This window comes from Bemisia tabaci, chromosome 1 (assembly GCF_918797505.1).
Source record: "Bemisia tabaci chromosome 1, PGI_BMITA_v3".
Lineage (NCBI taxonomy): Eukaryota > Metazoa > Arthropoda > Insecta > Hemiptera > Aleyrodidae > Bemisia > Bemisia tabaci.
In genome coordinates this window covers 2,525,308-2,547,092 of record NC_092793.1, presented here as the reverse complement: position 1 = coordinate 2,547,092, position 21,785 = coordinate 2,525,308, and the positions used below count along the sequence as shown (strand labels likewise).

General features: G+C 40.9%; 1 protein-coding gene across 3 annotated transcripts; it reads right to left on the bottom strand.

The window, feature by feature from the left end:
• Nucleotides 1-1,055: 1,055 nt before the first annotated feature.
• Nucleotides 1,056-19,552, bottom strand: LOC109032198 (pH-sensitive chloride channel 2). 3 transcript variants are annotated; one of them, XM_019044209.2, is made up of 9 exons: nucleotides 19,343-19,552; nucleotides 17,285-17,477; nucleotides 16,332-16,561; nucleotides 11,384-11,466; nucleotides 10,778-10,942; nucleotides 9,399-9,554; nucleotides 3,862-4,027; nucleotides 3,255-3,414; nucleotides 1,056-1,333 (listed from the first exon to the last, which is right to left on the bottom strand). In XM_019044209.2, exons 1-9 carry the CDS (start codon nucleotides 19,417-19,419, stop codon nucleotides 1,070-1,072), a joined length of 1,494 nt encoding a protein of 497 aa, XP_018899754.2. In that variant the 5' UTR covers nucleotides 19,420-19,552; the 3' UTR covers nucleotides 1,056-1,069. The 3 variants fall into 3 exon arrangements, with proteins under 3 accessions (XP_018899754.2, XP_072156912.1, XP_018899755.2); XM_072300811.1 differs by lacking the exon at nucleotides 19,343-19,552 and adding an exon at nucleotides 18,477-18,595; XM_019044210.2 differs by lacking the exon at nucleotides 9,399-9,554.
• Nucleotides 19,553-21,785: the final 2,233 nt, after the last annotated feature.

The window sequence follows — 21,785 nt, the reverse complement described above, 5'->3', positions numbered from 1 at the left end:
AAAACTCTTCCAATTCTTTAAAACGTATGTATCCGTCATTATTCGACCTCTCCAAAACGTCGACTTACCGCAAACGAAAGCAGTACTTATGATACAGCTTCCCTTCGTTGTGCTTCGTTGACATGAAAATGGCGGTGGCTTGCGCTTCTGTTGACGTTAGTCTCTTTAATCTATGGTTTTGGCGGCAATGGTCGATTTCACTGGCGTTGTCAAGGAGAGTCATTGAATCTTTCTTCGGCCCATATATTCGATGGCACCGCTTATCTGCAAACTAACGATTTTACAGGGTAATGAAAAAACTTTTGTAATTTTGAGGTGGTTTGCAGTTTTTGAATACATTAAAGCGCCATTACAGCGCTCTCGTGCGAAACTGGGGAAAAGCAGGAGCATCAGCTTGAGTATTTTATTCTGTAGAATGCGGCAAAAATGCTAACTCGTTTTCGCTAAAACTGTCAGCTAAGCAGTGTTGCTTCTTAGCCCTCGATACGCAAACCATTCATGGGTTGCCATGAAGTTTGATTTTTGCGGTCCGTATATTTCGAAACAGCTGATGGGGTGGGAAGTGCAAAATATTAGGAGGAACATTTTTTAAAATTAACAGTGCAGCCGCGCGTTGCCCGGAATAAATTCTGATTTTCTAACGTTATTCAGAATCTTCGAAATTCCCGAAATTTCCTATTTTCTCGGAATTTCGGGAAAACCAATTATGTGACCGAGTTTGATACTTTTTTTAAAATCAAATTTGATGACCTTTTCTTTTTATCAAATTTGACGATCTTTGGAACTAAATCCGGGCGTATTCTGGAATTTTTCCCAGAGATGTTGAAAAAAATTGGAATTTTTCTCGGAACTTTTGGAAATCGGAATTAATTCCGGGTACTTACCCCGGAATCTATAGGAAAGTAAAATAGCAGGACTGAAAATTAAGGTCGGGCAAACGTACACGCATAATGTGGCTGAAAGAATGCGTGGGCGCAACCACTTATTTTCGGCTGAGAACCAGTCCCTTGACACGAATAAAAATTGATATCTAATGAGCGTACGTATAAGGTATGTACGAGGGTGCCGGCTAATAACGAATAAGAGTCCAATAGAATAAGTTAAATAAGACGAAGAAGAATGGGAAGACGACTCGGCTTTTCCTATCAATCCACAGCGCAATGTCTTGGGTTGTCATTGTAGTTGAACACAGACTCGGGGCCGATGCTGAACTCAACATTTCAGGCTCGGAGGAGGTGCTCGACCTTTCCGCTGGACGAGGACCTTCGTCAACAGTGCGTCTCAGTTCCCGCAGCTCGAACATCTGAGAAAGAGAGGGCAAATCCTCCAAACTCTGCAACAAGGCAAATAGCCAATTTTTTCATGAAATCATCAAGTTTTCATCAGCAATGATGCTTTTCAGAGCCGAGATTTTCGTTACAAGTTTAAGACGCACATCGGAAAGAAATTTGAATACACAGATAGTATCCCGGTGCCACGGATGAGCACATTCTGAAACATAAAAAGTGTGTTTCTTACAATCTCAACCATCGGTTTATCGGACCGAGCAGTTAGGATGGTATGGCAGTGGTGTGAACAATCGATTATCGATATTTCTCCATTTGAAGCTATGGTAAAGAATCGATTATATAGGTGTTCGTTACGAACACCCTGTTTATCGATTCTTTTCCATAGGTTTAAATGACAAATCAATCGATTTATCGCAGGATGGTATAGGACACCGAACGCTCAGTTCATAATGACCAAAGATTTTTCTTTCTCCCTCCCCTTGCGGGCCGAGAAAATAGGTATTCAGTGGCGTGGCGTGAATTGCGATGTATCGAACGTTCTGCCATTTAGACTTATGGTAAAGAATCGATTATTAAGGTGTTCGCTGCGAACACCCTGTCTATCGATCCTTTTCCATAGCTTTTAATGGTTTAACAATCGATATATCGCAAAGCACGCCACGCCACTGTAGGTATTGTCATCGTAAAAAAAAGAAAAGAAAAAAAATTGCATTTAATAAAATGTGACGTTTTTATGACGTTTTTATAACCATCTCACGTTTTTATGACTTTGAAACCGAAATAATTATTCTAGCAACCTCCATATTTCTTACCTCCTCCTAACATCTACATTGCTTTTTAGAGAGTAGCTTTAGAAAAGACCCTTTAGGCTTAAATGCATTTTTTTACACTTAAAAAGACAGTATTTTAGAGGGGATAAAACTGATCTGAGAACTGCGTTGGTCTTGATAAAGATTTTTAGTGAACGTTTGATACAAAATGATTGTTTAGAGAATCTCAGGGAAGCCAGCCACTAACTTGCAGCGCCTTCTTATTCGGCTGATGCAACTTATGAGACATCTCAAATGCGAATTGCATAGCTTTCTAAATGAAGACAGTTTATCTGTCGTAACTTACAAATGAGTGTTTCCTATCCGAAAAATCTTTCTGACAAAGCGTGCATTACTCAAACCTGATTAGTTCAACTATTTACAACTAACTTTTATAATGTTTACCGTCTTTATTATCAGATATTCAGAATTGCTATTTACAATTTATCACAGAATACCTACTTTAATAAATTAATTGGCCGATGTTAAAACTTGGCAAGTTTTTGTCGATTTCTAAGCTCCGTAAAAATGAATATCGACGGTGAAACTACCAAACCACGTATCTCGTTTGCGGTGTTTAAAAATCTACGCTCACATTTTATTTTTTTGAAGTAGACCAAATCAATATCATTCCTTGAAATTTTCACGAAATTTTCTCCGCACAAAGAGGAAAAATCACAGAAATTTTCAAGACTGGATGTTAAGTAGTTTTTCATTTAAAAAATAAAGTATGACAGGAAGTCTGCGACGTCGCAAACCGAGATACGTGGTTTGGTAGTTTCACCGTCGATATGCTTCTGTCCTAAGGCTCATTAAATAATAGGAATATTTTCTGAAGAAAAAATTGCAATTATTGGTTCATCGATAAAAGCACATATGCAAGAGACATTTTATAGCATACTCGTTGTCTCTAAAATTAGTTAGAAATATTAGCTCATCCTTGTAAAATGCAGTTCAATTAGAGTTTTGCCCAGGAAAGTGAAAGAAAAGCAAATAGCCTCGCACTAATTCTCTTAATTTCAAAAGAAATGTCAATTCAAAACCCAAATAGGTCGCTTTTGCGTAAACAGCCGAATCATATACGAAGACATTTCAAGTTGAATTGCTCGCGAACTCGAGAGAACGGAATATCGCTACAAGTTATTCAAATACTCACTTTAACTGTAAACTGATTGAGACTACTCAGGGTACTGCCTCGTCGAATTTCTGGCGAGCTCGGCACAGATAAAGATCGTCTTCTGTGGGCCCGTTTCGGTGATAGTGACGACTTGATTATATATTTTGAGGTGGGTTTCTTCAAAAAAACCGGGAGTAAACTGAAGAGATAAAAATACATACGTGTTAGGGATATTTAAAGTAATTTGGTGATGTATTTCTCCAATATGCTCAGTCTTTCTAGATACACAATCAAGTTTTTTCATGATTACTCCTCGCTTTACCACAATCTGAAACCCTCATTTTAACTTTTTGGCGACAGGAGGAAACTTTTACTTGCGGAGATTCAACATTTCCTCATGGACAATGAGTCAGTTGCGCTGATCACATACTCGGAATTGACGCTTGTTTCTTGTAGATTAGTTAAAAATTACAAGATCTGTCCAAACGGCAACTTCCCATGTTCAATAGTAACCGAGACAGCGCGCTTTGAAAAATTCGGTTTATGACGTCATCTAGGGGAGTGACACCCTTGGTTCCCTCCATTTTGCAACTGATCTCATGAGGGTTAGTTGAGTGTTGCAAACTAAAAAATGAGGGATTCTTACTTCTTCCTCCACAGTGAGTTGATGAAAGCTAGTTCAATGAGGGAGAGCATGATGAACGCAGTGCAGGCGACAAACCAGACATCATTCGAACGGATGTACGACACATTTGGTAGGGAGCTCCCGACCTCCGCGCTGAGGGCTAATAGGGTCAGCATCGTGCTGATACCTAAAACAGAGAGAGAAGCCAAAAATTGTACCCTAACTACCGTAAGGACTCTAATCATAGGGAGCAACTTTGATTTTCCATCAGACGCAATGGCAAAGATAATTGGACATATTTCTACCAAACAGACCTAGGTGGAGGTGAGAAATATGGGGTGTGCTCTTGGAAGCTGCATAAGAAGCAATGTTAAAGTGGGCGTGATTCCTTTTGAAGAATTGGAAAAGCGGGATTTTACATTCTATCAAAGAGACCTATGTGCCAACTGAATGCGGAACTCATGAGCCGCGGGCATGGCAAGAGAGCGTTGTGGACAGGGCTCATGAGTTAATGACCACGACTACCGCAACCACGAGGAACGTGACGCGGCGTCCTCCTCCGATGACGTCACTGGCGCTTTATTATTCTCATTCACTCTTACGGCCAGAGAACGAACGAGCACACCCCATATTTCTCACTTTCACATAGGTCTGTTTGGTAGAAATACGTCCAATTGAAATTATCTCAGGAGGGTCTGTTTAAGACTAGAACAATGTGTCTTAACAATATCAAGCGCCCATATTCCGCCCCTGGGCACATCGAAAAAATACGGCTGCGATAGGAATGCGCGAATGCCCCCTTCTTCACCTTTTTGGAGATGCGTAGGATTGCGCGAATTTTTCGGATACCGCAAACTCACATTTTGCGCGAATATTTAATAATCAACGAGGAAACATTAATCTGGCAACCTTGGTAGTATGTGGTAGATAACTACATCATGGAAGATTTCATTCTCTCCTCACTTATAGGCATAGCTCTCTTCGATGATGGATAGCCCTCGTAGCACGAATGGCCCAGAGAGCTTTCATAGACATTTAAAAAGTGAATTAGGAGCCTGTGGCTGCTACGCGGCCGTCAACCACTGAAAAAAACAAACTACACGTAAAAATTGTAGAACGACTGTGTTCAAGTTTTTTAAGCGATGAATGGATTCAAAATCCGACGGGTGCACCCAAAAGAAAGCGTATATTCATCTCTGATTGCAACGTTATGCACCTTTTTTGTGTTTTATTTTTAATACATGTTTTCAAAGAGCTACACAGAGTTTTTCAAAATGGCTTCCGCGAATTTACAAAACACACATTTTATTTTCTTTTGAAACATATTTTTTTTCATCAATTAAAATGAGAATAGTCCACACAGAGTGTGCAAACATTTCAAAATCATGAGTTGAAATTGAAAAACGCTGACTCCGCGAGAATAAATATTAGAGCCTAACACAAAGCGGAGCGGCGACGCATTGGCGCCTACAAACCTAACAGGGATACTTCACGCATTGCGCAATGCGTGAAGTATCCCTGTTAGGTTTGTAGGCGCTACTGGGCGTGTCGCGCTGGTCGCACTAGCTCGCCGCCGCGGGGCTTCAAGCAACTATTTCGCAACAGAGATGTTGTACAGCATAATACGAAATTGAAGGCGCTCCAACGTATCAAGAATGACAGGTATCCTTTGAGAATACGGAGCTTTCCTCGCAAAATAAATAAAGATACTACGGTACAAAAAGAGAGCGGTAGTCACAGAACTCACTAGGTCCTAGTATCCGTATTTAGTAACGTTTAGCATAAACTTTATCGTCTGGCTGTTGCTTAGTCGCCATCGGCTATAAAAGGCTATAAGAAATTATGTAGCCGGCTATCGAAGCTATTGGAAATCTTACAGCCGGCTTTAGGTCTATAGTATTTTGGAACACACATTCTACTGCCGATTTTTACCAGGGCGATTGTACATATATTCTGATTTAAGCATGGGACCTGATTACTTCTAAATCAAATTAGCTTAACCAACTCCTTTATAGCCCCTCAATTCATTTACCAACTCTGATATTCTTACATCTTAACAGTTGTAGTTCCCTGCTATTAATGCAGGCCGTAGGGATGGGTCATTAGGGTGGCCCAAATTTGGCGATGTCGGAATTTTTTTGGTCTTACCCCCTAGAAACTGTTCCATTTGAACAAAAAACACTCTCTGCCAAGTTTCAGCCAAATCGGATAATATTAACCCGTGCCGACAGAGCCATCTTTTTTATATGGGATTTTACATTGAAAAACACTTTTTTCCAGAAAAATCCATTTTTCGAAAAATGTGTAATTTCTAGAAAAAATCTGAGGTCATATTCGGCTTCAGCAGGAAAAATTGAGTGGGAAAACATGTATTGGACACTTCAAAAAAAATTTTTACCCCTCGTTATAGCGGCGAAACAACTGAAACAAATAGAAAACGCTAAAAAAGGGTAAAACGACGGTGATAAATCCCAAATAATTACGTACGTCTGCATCCGAAAACGAAGCTCAACATATGGTAGGTGTTTCATATGTACGTTTTTACGCTGAATCCGAAAATGCTATCCATTTTTCTCTATTCCATCAGGATTTTCCGGAAAATCGATTTTCTTGTATAAAAAGAGGGTTTTCCGGGGAAAACTCAATTTTCAGGAAATAAACCTCAACATGTGACGGATGTTTTTATGTGTTTTTTAACGCTGAGTCCGGAAATGATGTCAAAGTTGCTCCATACATCGGGCTTTTCCGGAAAATCGATTTTCTGTAGAAACAGAGGTTTTCCGGGAAAACTTAATTTTTAGGAAATGAACGATCGACTTGTAATAGATGTTTTGGTGTGTTGTTTAACGGTGAATTCGAAAATCATAACCGTTTCCCTCTATTCCACTAAGAGTTCTGAGGAACTAAATTTTTCCCGTAAAAAAGGTAATTTTCCAGGGAAAACTCGGTACAATCGATTTTCCGGAAAAGCCCGATGTAATGGAGCAACTTTGACATCATTTCCGGACTCAGCGTTAAAAACACATAAAAAACATCCGTCACATGTTGAGGTTTATATCCTGAAAATTGAGTTTTCCCCGGAAAACCCTCTTTTTATACAAGAAAATCGATTTTCCGGAAAATCCTGATGGAATAGAGAAAAATGGATAGCATTTTCGGACTCAGCGTAAAAAAGTACACTAGAAACACCTACCATATGATGAGCTTCGTTTTCGGATGCAGACGTACGTAATTATTTGGGATTTATCACCGTCATTTTACCCTTTTTTAGCGTTTCTAGATGTTTCAGTTGTTTCGCCGCTATAACGAGGGGTAAAAAGTTTTTTTGAAGTGTCCAATACATGTTTTCCCACTCAATTTTTCCTGTTGAAGCCGAATATGACCTCAGATTTTTTCTAGAAATTACACATTTTTCGAAAAATGGATTTTTCTGGAAAAAAAGTGTTTTTCAATGTAAAATCCCATATAAAAAAGATGGCTCTGTCGGCACGGGTTAATATTATCCGATTTGGCTGAAACTTGGCAGAGAGTGTTTTTTGATCAAATGGAACAGTTCTAGGGGGTAAGACCAAAAAAATTGGCAAAATAAAATTTTGCTGTGTATAATTGGGCCACCCTAATGGGTCCATGTAAAGAGGGCGACAATTAATTGGACTGCATTTTGCAATTTGGAACTATAAATTCTGGCTCTTCTGGAAAAACACTTAAGTGTATGGGGAAACTAATGGCACATACGTTGTTTTTAAACCGGGCTAGAATTTATAGTTCCAAATTGCAAAATGTAGTCCAATTCATGGTTATATCTCACGCAACTTATGTTCTCTAAATTACATACGAAACCAAATGAATCGGTTGCTTCCAAAGGGGAACAAGTTCATTTTTGCAAGAGCCTTGCTTTGTATAAAAGGACATGCTAACTAAGACCCACAAGAAATGGACCTGTTCCCTTTGAAAACAACCCATTCAAATGAAATTCATCGTATTGGCGAGCCAGGCCCGCCACATCCCATCTCGGGCCCTGGTACGAGTTTTAAGACCCGGGCACCAAGCGCGGAGGGGGGGGGGGTCCGAGGGGCATCCCCCGAGAAATTTTAGAATTTATAATACTAATCGGACGCATTTTGCAGCTTCCATACAGAATTTTTCCATCAATTTCTGCGGAATAATTTTTTTTTCTACTGTCACCACAAAATACTTGCGAATTGTTGCATTCAAAACATCTGGAAAATTTTTATTTTTTTCTGGGGGGGGGGGGCATATGATACTATTTTCAGTTCTAAGAGGGCCAGGCCCCCCTGGACTCCCCCTTCGTTTGTCTATGGCAAGGGAGTTGAGCCATGAGCCATTGAAGTCGAGGATGCCCAGACTGGAGACTCTTGGCATCTGACGACGGAAAAATGAAACGCAGTTACTAAAAATATCCCTCTGTACTGAAAATCTTGAAAATAGATAGAGATTTTCTAGAAAGTATACTTCTTTGAAAATTTAAGAAGAATTCTACAGTGCCCCAGCGTGTTTCTGAAAATCGATTCACCTTTTGCGGAAATTTTGGGGTAAATTTTTCACTTTTTCTTACGAAACAAGGGTTGCATGTGAATTCGTAGTGGTTTTTCACGGGTAACACGGGCCCCTCCGGAGCCGGGCCCGGTACCAGGGACCCAGTATCTCCCCCCCCTTGTGGCGGGCCTGTAGCGAGCGCTAGGAAAAAATTGGCCCACGTTCAAAAATTCCTAGCGAGCTTTAGCAGAGGGGCAAAGAGCAAAAGGCCACGTTTCTATTCTTTAGTCCACCTGATATAATCTCGCTCTTATTATTCTGGACTCCAATGCGGCCTATGAACGGCGAAATTTGATGGATTTGTTGATATGTTAAATATAAAAAAATAATAAAATAAAAAGATAAAACTATAATAGCTACACATTATTGTAAACATTTCAATATTTGGTGATACACATACGAGGTATACAGATGCAGATGGGAACAAACTCAGCTGGACCTATCGTCATCCCCTTACGAAAGAACGTAACTGCATTTCAGTGTTGCCAAATTTCCCCTGGCAAACTAAATTTTTACCAGGAAAATCTTGGGAATTTTTAATTGAAAATTTCAATGATTTTTTTTTCTGATTTCATGTAAAATCAGGAGAATCTTGGAGGAAAATTGCGCATGTACATTCCTATTAGAAATTGAATTGTTTGAGTCAATTTTGCAACCTTGGAATGATTACGGCTCTTCTTTGGGGAAACGACGATTTGTGCGTGGCGTGAACAATCGATTATCGATATTTTTCCATTTGAAGCTATGCTAAAGAATCGATTATTAAGGTGATCGTTACGATTATCGAGGTTACGAACATCCTGTTTATCGATTCTTTACCATAGGTTTAAATGGCAGATCAATCGGTGTATCGCAAAGCATGCCACGCCACTGGATTTGTGTAACAGGTAAATGCACTGATTTTTCATGGAAATCCTTTGTTGAGGAATGATGCACCATGAGTAAAAATAGGTGGATTTTCGTTTGGAGGAAGTTGAAGCGGTTAAAAGGAAGGAACGTACCAATAGTTACTCGAGCGGGCAACGCTTCGGGCTCGAGGAAAAACGTCACCCAAGACAGAATAACGAGGAGCGTGCTTGGCAAGTAGTAGTGCATCACATAGTATTGATAGTTTCGTGCCAGCAGGAATGTCAGTGTTACGCAGGTGTACCTGTACTCTTCAACCAAAACAACTCCTGTTCATTCTCCCGTCCAAAGCAAGAACGCCGTAAATCCATCGAGATTCTCCCGCGTTTTTTGGAACTTAACACTTTATAAAATAAAAGCTGTCTTACTTAAGCATCTCAAATTTTCATGTTAAATTTATAATAGTATTAGAGAAAGAATTCTGTAAAAACATTGTCCCAAAGTACACAAGTTTTTCTGCTATGATACGTTGTTCCCACAAACGTTAAAATGGCATTTACGGCGTTTTTGCGTTGCACGACAGCATTGTAGTCTCTAAACATCATCCAAGGAGGGCTGCAATTAGATTTGAGGGGCTCGGAGGACAAGTGCATAAGTGTATTTTTTGTAAAAATTGAGGTATTCATGATTTCAAGTGAAACTAGCCTTAATCAAAATCCCATCCTCAGTGAGAAAAGTGGGAGCGCCTTCAATTTTTGAAAAGGAATCACGCACATTTTCCCCCCCTTTACGTTATTTTCAGACTTTTGACCGGTCAGTCCGCGGACTGCTTGCCCATTTCACTGATTCGGATGTCTGTGAAGTTAGACCCCGACTTTTAAAATTTTCAATTTTCTCTTTTGCTCATCTTTGCTCACCTCAAAAATCCCTTTCATTTTTTTTGCTCAGGCATGTCATGTACCCATCAACAATTTAACTTGAGTTTTCAGGGAGGTCTTTAACCCTAGCACCCCCACTTTGTCCGATTGACCTGAAAATAAAAATGGTCTCAAACGACGCAGGATCATTTGCTTACCTTTGCTCAGCCCTTAGTTTTCGTTGCTCACCCCCCCCCCCCCCCCCCCAACGAAGAGCCGCATTTTGGGGCACATCTAAGTGGGACGAAAGTTGGGGCATCACGAAGTGGGTTTCGTCCGATTGAGTTGAAATTGGTGTCAAACGACGCCATGCGGATGTGGCTCTTCATTGGGGGGGGGGGGGGGGTGGGTTGAACAACGAAAACTAACGGCTGAGCAAAGGTAAGCAAATGATCTTGCGTCGTTTGAGACAATTTCCATTTTCAAGCCAAAGGTCTTCCGTAACCCCCTGCCACTTGTGACTGCCGACTTGGTGCCGGACACTCTAACCCGTCATTTCTGCGCTTGCTTTTAGTAGCACAGCTTAAAAGAATTTTTTCTCTCAGTTTATGAAAAATGCTGCAGAAAATTATGTATGTTATTGGGGGAAAAATGATTTTTTTTGGAATCTTACCTACCCTTGGGGGAGTAAGCGGTAGATTTTTTCGATAGGGTTGGAATGAGACCATTTTTTGGGGTCATGGATATCAATTTGTAATCACCAAGGTAGCGAACGTCCTCTGGGATGATTGCAGACTCGTTGAGCTCCCAACGGAGAATCAAGTTTTCGCTGCTGTATCTCCCTGAAAATAAAGCAACTCTATGATCAAGAGGTTTAGTAGATTATCTCTACAATTTTATGATTTCATATTACTTTAATGGGTTTATCACGCTGTATATTGAACCATGAGATCTCTCATTTCCTCGGTTGAGAAATTCTTGCTTGCCCTCGTATGATCTCTCTTACTTTGGGGTTTCACCAATCAGTGATACACATTTCTACGTAAAGCAACGTGAAAAACCGATAATCCATAGTGGATGACCTCATACGCTGTGTTTTTTGGAGGTCGACATCTCCGTTAATATTTGACGTGGTAACTCGTTGTTTGGATGGATCTTATCATTTAATTTGCGGATCAATTTTTCGGGAAAACTGACCCGCTGAAAGACTGAGTTTGTTTTGCGAAAGGAGCTAGACATTTTTGAGCCGTCGGGGGTGATTTTGAGGGATGCGAGGCACTTACAGCTGTCGAGGATGAGCTGACACCTTTGGTGATCGAACGGGAATTTCCCAAGCTGGGCCCAACAGAAAATCGTTGACTTCAATCTGTAACACGAACAGTAACGTCATTTCACCAATATCTTGGGGGGGGGGAGTGACCTGACATAACCCCTAACATGATACCTAAGTAAAGAAAAAAAATCAAGTTTTCAGCAATTCCATCAATTTTTCTCACTTATCTAGGCCTTCTGAAACGCGGAGGGGGGGGGTATTTCCGCCCCCTGCCCCGACCAAATGACACCACAAAACAAAGACAATGCAAGAGCACAGTAGCTATTAGCGTTATGTCGCAAAAAAATGATATATATCGATATATGCTCATTGGTTGCATTGAAAAAGGTTACGTCATCGTCATTGTTTGGATCCAATAGGATTAAGTGAAGAATCTCTGTGGTGACGTGACGACTGAGAGCGTGTATTGGCCGGCGTCCAGGACATGAGAGGATTGCGGGAGCATGGATGGCATGCCGGGCGCATTTGCTGCGTTTTGTATGCGACCATGTCTTGTAATGCAGTGCAGTGCCTCAAGTGACTCACGCCCTTCCTCAGATTTTTAGACCATTTTTCTCTTTAATCGAGAATGCGTGCCCAGCTCCAGAAACGGCATCAAGGTGATTCATCACGGTTTCTGCGGCGTGTTAGAGGTAGTATGCGAAATATTGAAAAATCTCGGCAGATTTTGAATTTTTAGCCAAAAAAAAGGATGATAGCCCCTATAAAGAATCAAACTAAACCAAGAAATTGGCAAAATTTAGAGAAATGAAAGCAGAATCCTGTCTAGAAAAATTCTCGCATTCCGTACAGAAATCGATAGATGTATCGAATGCGAGATTTGTTTCGAAATCGAATTCTGCTTTCATTTATCTAAATTTTGCTAATTTTTTCGTTCAGATTCATTTTTTAGGCTGACAGGGACTATCGTCCTCTTTTTGTTTGAAAATTCAAAATCTGCCGAGATTTTTGACGTATTTGATTCAATATTTCGCATACTACTTCTACCACGTAAGAAACCTTAACGAATTACCTCAAAGCAGTGGCGAGGCCTGCGATTATCGATATTTCTCCATTTGAAGCTATGGTAAAGAATCGATTGTTAGGGTGTTCGGTTCGTTGCGAACGCCCTATCTATCGATCCTTTTCCATAGGTTTAAATGACAGATCAATCGATATATCGCAAAGCACGCCACGCCACGCCACTGCCTCAAAGGCCTAGAAATTTGCTTTCTACAATGCCAATCTCTTTTAGAGGTCGGCATTTCCGATTTAGCCAATAATGGTGATTGCCGAGAAAAATGGCCCTTTATTTCGCAGAGAGAGAGAGAGCCAAATGAAGAAAATCACTTGCAGAATTTTCTGTCAAGTGAGCAGAGGAGCGCCATTCGGTCAGTAAGGGTTTAATAAAAAGTGGAAGTATCATTAACTACTTAACGCTCTAAGGAGGAAAGAATCTGAGCTTGCGTTATCGGGTGCGTTGATACGGAGAGGAGGAGGTGTGCAGGGCTGCGTTACGTGAAGTCACATTTTCCAACAATTTTTCGAAAAGCTAAAAGGAATGAGAGCACTTCGCTGGGCCAGGTTTTATACATCAGGCTATGATTGCAAACCAATAGAGAATTTGCAGGTGTCTGAAATTTGATGAATTCCGTGTTTAAGTGGAAACTAATAGGAGGACTGAACAATAGGATACCCTTGGTTCATGAATTAAGCAATTATTGGAGAAGATGTGACAAAATGATCTAATCTGCTATAATACATGTGTTTAAATCGGAAATGCCGCCAGATGATGTCACTAGGCGGTGCATTTTCTCACTTTTAAATCTATTTTAATACTGTTTCCCAAATCAGAAAAAAAATAATGAAAAATGCTGTGAAATCAGATCTTTAAGCTTTTTCAGATGAAGCAATAAAAATTATGCAAATTCTCCATTGCTCAAACCTTCGGGCATGTATAAGTCATCATCAGGCGAATTCAAGCGTCGACTTCCAGATGTACATTTCACATCCTATAGGAAAGATGGTAGACTGGTGTGTCTGAACCTGATTTTTTCTGGGTAAGAGTGAAATATGAAGGGAGTTTCCCAAGGATTTTGCAACCGTGGCAAGGGTTTGGTTTATTACTTGGACGCGCCGCGCGTCGCGTCTCTCTGTCGCCGAGACGCTTGTTCCGTCGCGTCGTATATAGAGCCAAGCGCCGAGCCAGATTATTGACCTGCGACTCCTGTAACAAGTACCTAACATTTTCATATATGATGCAACTTCCGAAGGAGTGCCCTTATTTGGACTATTTATGCTAAAAGGAACTATGTTGCACGCAAGCCCTATGCACATAGTTCCTTTTAGCATAAATGCGTCCATTTGCGTGATGAACAGTGGTTTCGGGAGAGAAACGACGCATAGGATACACTGAGTCACTGGGAGAGCAACGACGCACAGGATACACTGAGTCACTGGTAGAGCAACGACGAACAGGATACACTGAGTCACTGGGTCACCCGCACTCATTAAAATGCACGTGCATACAGCCAACAAGGGGAAGAAATAATATCCTCAGTGAAATCTTGAAGACTTTTCATCGCTTACATTTTAAAATGAATATGCATTTATGTCTATCAATATCAGAAATCACTCAGCCGTATGCACATTATAAACTGAAATCTTTGACACCTTCACTCGCGAGCAGGCTCCGAGTTTTGAGTACCCCAGAATGTGTGGAATGTATGTCTATTGTCTATCAACGTCAAAAACTAGCCCATTTTACATGCTTATTTCAGCTGGAAAGCTCATTTAAAAGCTAGGGCTAATTGGGTAAGGATTTCACCCTTAAATGAGCTTTCAGCGGCGTGAGTTTTGAAATTGATATAGGAAAAGTGATAGACAAAGATTTTACACTCAGGGGTACACAAGTGAACCCCTGATATATTACTTTATGTATATATTATTCTACCTCTCCTTCGCTATTGCTAATGATTAATATATATATCCTTCTACCTCTCCTTCTCTGACACACAGGGAGAAGTCGGACTAGGATTTAAGATCGGACTCAATAAAAACCATCAAGTGAACATGCCATAGGAGGAGGGGTGCATAAGACGCGTTTACTCGTGTTGGACATATTCTTTGCGAGAGCCCTGTCAACTAGCAAAAGTTCACGGAACTTTGCGCGAAAGTGAAGTTCCGTAAACCTATTTCTGGGTGGAGAAGGCCTTCCAAGAAATGAACGACAAATTTATGAAAGAACAAACATAAATGTGGTTTAATAATTTTAACTTCTGCGCACCGCGCCGCGCTGACCGCACCGTGTTCAGCGCAATGCGTGAAGTATTCGTGTAGTCTTGTAGGCGCTATGAGTTTCACGCCGCACAGCCAACCGCTGCTGAACGCGCTGTGTTTGACGCATTGCGTGAAGTATTCATGCAGTCTTGTAGGCGCTTATATGTGTTGCATGCCAACTGCCGCGACATGGACTTCTCCTTTTCATCTCAAGTCCTCGTCATCATTGCTCTCTGCGCCGCGCAGTTCCAATCCAAGCCAAATTTCGTGTTTGGTTTCTCTCTTAACTCGACTACTTAAAGCTGCTGTCTCTTGTATCACCGGAAGACGAAAAAATTAGAAATTACTATACTCTCGGGAACTGAGAGATTTTGTCACCTCTTCTCGTTTGTAAATTTTTTTCTAAGTCCAATTTTTTCGACTAATCACTGGGATCCGGCTTGAAATTCTCGCATTAAATCTTGGGGAAGGCGTTGAAAAAAATCAAGTGAATGCAGCTAACCTCGGATTATCCGAACCCTGGTTTATCCGAACCGATTTTTGGGTGGACTAATTTTTTACGCGTTTTTTGCACTTTCTCTTAGCCGTCAGAACAAGATCATTTTCATTACCCCTTTCAACTCTTCACTTGTATTGAAGTTAAATTGCAATTAACAAAAATTTCAATAAAATTGTAATTTTTTTACCATTAAATTGTAATAGTTTTACAACATTCAGTCAGGGCCGGATTTACATTTTTAGCGCACTAGGCTAAACCTAGGGTGGCGCCCCTGAGAGTAGGCGCTCTCGTGGGGGGGGGGGGGGAGTCCCCTCCAGACGCCCCTCCCCTCCAAATCAGAAGGAGGATGTTAGGTGTCCGAAAAATGTTCAAATTCACCTTTAAAAAAACACCTTTGTCAACCACAAGGTAGACATTTTTTAATAAGTCACGTTTTTTAATGAATTTTCAAAAATGTTGCGCCCCTGAAAATGTTGCGCCCTAGGCTATAGCCTATGTAGCTTATTGGTAAATCCGGCCCTGCATTCAGTCGATTTATGCTGATTTTAAACAATCAACAAAATGCTCCATGCATAAATGTAGGCAATATGCAATGCAATGCATAAAATTAATGAATATTAATGGCCTCCGGATTATCCGAAATTTTAAATATCCGAACCGGCCGACCGCCACATTAGTTCGGATAATCCAAGGTATAGTGCACTTCTTCTCAAGTTTTTCCTCATTTAGGTATTTGTGTTTTCAAACAATGTGCTATGGCCATGCCTGAGGAATCCTTCACTGAAAAACTGGATCGGTTGAGATTGTTGACTACGTATTGAAGCCGCAAGTGCTAGGATTTTATGAGGCTTCAATATTTCGGAAGGTGACCCGAGACATTTTTACGACTTCGACGGGAGCTGTAAGAGAATGACCGCACAAAACAATAAAGAGAAAATTGGAGTGTAGCGCCTATACGTAAATAAAACCTCTTCAACAAGAAAAAAAATCGAGCCTTTTCGAAAGCTCGAATCTGATGGAGATTGGCAAATCCTTAGACGCATCAACGCACTCGAAAAAAAAATATAAAAATCAGCCTGATAGATATTCAGATCTCACTGGTCACAAGAACCGCTTCTATTTTTAAACATGTAGACATTACCTCGTGGTATACAGTACCTCTCCATCCGGCAAGAAAGACACAAGGACGTCTTTATGAGATGATCGAAGGATGAGTGAGTTTTTTTCATTGGTGAGGTACACGTAAGGCGTCCAAATTTTAGGCACGACTCTATGAGAAGTATGAATCTCCTTTAAAGCAGGATCGATCATCTTGTAAGACAGTCTTCGATCTTTCCACTTTAACTGCAAAAGCATTTGAGCTTTAAATTGCTGAAAACAGAGAATGCGTTGCATCAAATAAATCAATAATTTAAGGAGCTCACCGGGGGGGGGGGGGGAGTTGTTGATGTAAATTGAATTTTAGTCTTAATGGTGCAGCCTCAATATCTGGTGCCGTAAATGAAACCATTTTCAGCAGAGAGGGTTAGTTTCTTGAAGAGGGCTTTTGCATGAGAAGCACCAAAAGCGGGATGATTATTCGTTTCCGTCCTTTTTTTTGATCATGTGCCTCGAGCTCGGCAACATTGCATATCAATTGCATTTCACTTTTAAAATCAATGCATAGACATGTACGGGGTGATTACTATCAATGAAGAGTATAAATCCAAAACGTGGTTAGCGTTTTCAGGTGTTGCTGAAATCATGCAATAGTTTCCCTCATTTAACAGAAATCTAGAGGCTGGAGAGTGGAGAGGAACAACTCTTTCCATTGAAAGAAAACAAAAATCCTCTTCTGATGAAAAGTTCACGAGACGGACGTATTCAGAGTTTTTATATCGAGCAACTTCAGGCAAAATCCTCTCAACCCCTGATGGTGCTTTTTAAATGTCTACTTTTTTCCTCTTCTTTCTTTTTTGTATATTCGACGATGTGGGAATTTTTTTACCCCTGTAATAATCAGGCTCGTCTCATTATCTAGTTTACCCCTCTTGTATTCATTTAATTTACCATTAAGTATCATGTTTTTTGGTTAGAATTGTTAGAAACAAATACCAGGTTATAGGTGGGCTCTGATTCCAGGTAGTATATGTGCATCCTAGTGTCAACAGCTATGGGTGTTTCCTCAGGTGGGCTTTGCCGAGGGTTGTAGCGACAAGGGTGCGTTAAATAGGAAAGAATATCGGTAGCTGACGAATTGCGATCCACAGGAATATGACACCCCTCCATGTTGTGCCTGATTCGCCCCCTGTCGAATCAAAAAACAAATACATAGATAGTCAAACTCAGCAATTCAGGCCTTCTTTTGAAAATTACAAATAAGGCAGGGACACAATTGCGCACCTATTAATTGAATCCTCAAGAGTCTCAGCAATAATTTGTCCGTTACGATAGATGCAAGGGTTTTGTGGCCTCAAGTGTCTTGGTTTTGACTACTTTTTCTACTAACTACTTCAATAAATATCATCAACTGTTACGTTAACTGTTTGTTTGTTTTTTTTCTTTTCCTTTTTTTTTTTTTCAAAATCCTATGCAAAATATTCTGTGGAAGGAAATACACAAAAAATGGGAATTTTAAAATATCGCGATTAAAGGACGTGTATCTTTTACAATGTCTATCGATATTTATCTTCCCTCCGTCTACATTGCAACCTCACCAACATACTAGACTCGCACGGTCAGATTTTTAGATGTATACAGCGATTGAATCGTATCCGCCACTCTTTCCCTCCAGCCTCGAAGCTATATTATTTCAGTCAGCTTGATTTCCTTTCCTCTAACAACTTCATAATTGGACGTATTTCTGCCGCACGGAACTATGTGTATTAAGACATGAGCCCTGAGACCCATAAGAATACACGCATAACAGGGCTCACGTCATAATGCACATAGTTCCGTTTGATAGAAATACGTCCAAATACCAATCCACGCATACGGTTACGATGTGGAGTGTAACATCGTACGTTCTGTCTGTTATGTTTAGCCATTTTCACTTGCTCGGTCGCCTTGCGGTTAAAGGAAGTATTGTAATGAAAAAAAAAAATTAAAAAAAATCCAACTTTCATATTTTCTAGGCATTTTAAGGCGCCTTTGGTAAAAAAAAGCACTTTAAAAAATGTAGTCTGTCCGCCCAATGCGTGCGACGTGGCGTCCCGGGAAATGTGTGTGCAGTAATGAAACTTAAAATTAACAGAACTGTAGGTTGAACGAATAATGCGAGATAAATGAACATTCATTGATAACTCACCTACGCAGACATTGCAAAATTAGCAGAAAACTGGGAAGTTTCGTTTGAGAATTAATTAAGCATAATTTCCCGCTTCAATCTGCCTCAAGGCAGAAACAGTCGAGGTAAACACTAATTAAACAAAGAGGGGGAGAGGAAAGTAATTGTGTTCATCCAATTTTTTTTAAATGGTATTAGTTTGAAAAGCTTAAGAACAATTAGGAGATAAAATGACTTTAAGCCATGCGCCCAAGTTCGTTCAAATCTGCCGTTTTCTTCTGTTTTCCGCCCGTTATGTTAGTTTTCCTGACCTCATTCATGTCAAATTCTGCACTAAAGAGGAGTCTCACGTTGACGGATGTCGCATAAAATTTTAAATTTATCATATTTTTATCACGAGATGTGCAGATATGCTCTGGGAACTCGGTGCGTGTGAAACATCTGGTAGCCTTATCTAACGCCAGTTATGAGATACGGTGTTTCAAAAATGGCGATTTATACATTGGAGTCCATGGTACCGATGCGCAGTTATCCCCTAATACTTGGAAATGACTAAAAAGGAGTCGGGTACCTTTTGACTGTGGGATACTAATGTGACCTATACATAAAATTATCGATATTACAGGTTCATTCAGTGGCATGGCGTGAATTGCGGGGTATCGATTGTTATGCCATTCAAACCTAGGGTAAAGAATCGATTATTAAGGTCATCGCTGCGAACACCGCCTGTTTATCGATCCTTTTCCATAGGTTTAAATGGCATAACAATCAATATATATCGCAAAGCACACCACACCACTGGTCCATTTCTCTCGTTTGTTTGAATAAATCGTTAATGCGCTATTTAAAACTCTTCCTTTCGTCGTAAACATGATGTAAGGACTTACCGGCTTTCATGGTGTTTTGTAGTGGCGAATCCTAATTGGACAAGTCCCAAGAGAAAAAACCAGGGAGGGGCGTCCATTTTACGGGAGTTGGTTAGGGTATGGTCGCCCCTTACGTGGACTGCGACATGGTGGAGAATGTGTCACTTGACAGAAGGCGCATCGCGAACGGCGAACGGCGAACGGCAACGTCCGAATTGGAGCATCTCGCGGGAATCGCTCCACGGCCGCCGAAAAATCGACGTCATCAAACGTCACCTTGCAAATTTATTCCCGATCGCGTGTGTTTTTCCTTTTCCCCGGTTTCCCGGCTTCCTCCTAATAAAATTTTCGGGTTACGCCCAGTGTTGCCGCATCATGACCATTGCTGTGAGCTCTCTGCCGCTCTTCATTTTCATTTCTTGTCGCTCTTCGTTCTGCCGTTCTACTGAGTCGATTTCTATGACTTTTGCTGCCATCGATAGAGGATGATCCCGGCTCTATTCCTATTTTGGAAATGGACGTATCTCTATCAAACAGAACTACGTGGAGAGGGAAAGATGGGGTGTGCTCGTTGGTGCTCGAGCCATAAGAATGAATGGGAAACATAAAGCGCCAGTGACGTCAGCGGCGACTACGAATGACGATCGGGGCGGCGTCTCGATCCTTGGATATTAATATCATCTAACTCATGGTCATATTATGAAGTAGAAACTTTAAGAAATTTGAATTACAAGCCCTTTGACTTCCATGCATCCCTCGATCCTTGGATCCCTCGATCCTTGGATCCCTCGATCCTTGGATCCCTCGATCCTTGGATCCCTCGATCTTTGGATCCCTGGATCCCTGGATCCCTCGATCCTTGAATCCCTGGATCCCTCGATCCTTGGATCCCTGGATCCCTGGATCCCTCGATCCTTGGATCCCTGGATCCCTCGATCCCTGGGTCCCTCGATCCTTGGATCCCTGGATCCCTCGATCCTTGGATCCCTCGACAGGTACGCCACGCCACTGGTTCCTTCGTTCGGAAAATGACGACTTATGTCTTAAAGTGCGCCGAATTCGGGTTTGTATGAGTCATTTCAAGTGACATTTTCCGTACTTTTCAATTTTAAATGTAATTGAATTCAAGTAGGTCGGGAACTCCGACTTTTAAGATAGTGATACCCCTTATCATCCACGGAGTACGGGGGGGGGGAGGGGGGAGGAGCTTCGGGACCATGAAATTTGGAATCCTTGGGGTCGATTCCCAATGCAACTATGGAACTATGTGCATTAAGACATGAGCCCTGGGACCCATAAGAATATATGCATAACAGGGTTCACGTCATTATGCACACTTGCACATAGCTCCGTTTGACAGAAATACGTCCAATTCAAGCCCGCGGTCCTTGACTTCAACTACCGAGAAAAAAACCTGGCACGGGTGGTGTAAGTATGAATGACAACACGGCACAACACATGTTCATTAATTACAGGGCTTCCGCTCCCGATCGGAGAGGTCGTGAGACGGAGAGATATTATTCAAATATTCCTTCTTTATGTGGAATGAGCGTCTTTACAGGTGGTCTGACAACATCCTTGTTGCCATCACTCAATATGTGCTCACGCACGTTCCGATGAAGGAACAATTAGGGTTCCGATCGAAAGAATTCGCAAAATGACCTCAAGCTCTTCAGAGACTTTGAGGGCCGGATCGTCGCCTTCCCAACAAAAGAACGTAGCTCCGTTCTTAGGTTGCCAAATTTACCCATACAACTCAATTTTTCACAAAAATACTTATGCAATTTTTATCCAAAATTTTCTGATTTTTGCCAGAGATCAAAAGAAATATCAGTGAAATTTTTAGGTAAGAATCGCTGAAAAAAAGGTGCTTGGCTCAAGCATGATGATTCTTGAATTTGTTGCCAAGAATTATTTTTATCTTGATTTCAGCTGAATTTCTCTTGATACAAGAAAAATAATGCCTGGGTAAAGCAAAAAAAGTAGTTTACATTAAGCAGCAAAAGTCTTGATTCTTGAAGAAAAAATATTTCTTGGCGGCAAAAAGATTCTTTTTTTTGTCAGTGAATGCTCAACATTCTTTTTGTAAAAATGCAATTTGCGAGGCAAAATTAGGCAACATTGAAATGAAGTTACGCTCTTTCGTAAGGGAAACGACAATATGTGAAGCAAAATAATTTGCATTGTCCGAAGAATACGAAGTTAGTATACAGGGTGAGCGAAAAGTCCCCGACCCCCCCCTCTAACTTTTGAACGAATTGAGCTAGGGAAATGAAACTTTGGGAATGTTCTTATCTCAAAGGGAACCATCTTTTGGGGGGGTCAAAATTTTGGTCCCCCCTCAGGGGGGGACGGGGGCCCCCCAACTTTTTTTTTTCAAATAGCAACCCCTATCTTGTGATACCTCATTCGAAAGAACATAAAAAACTAAGAATTTTGGCGCAAACCGCAAATGAATATCTTA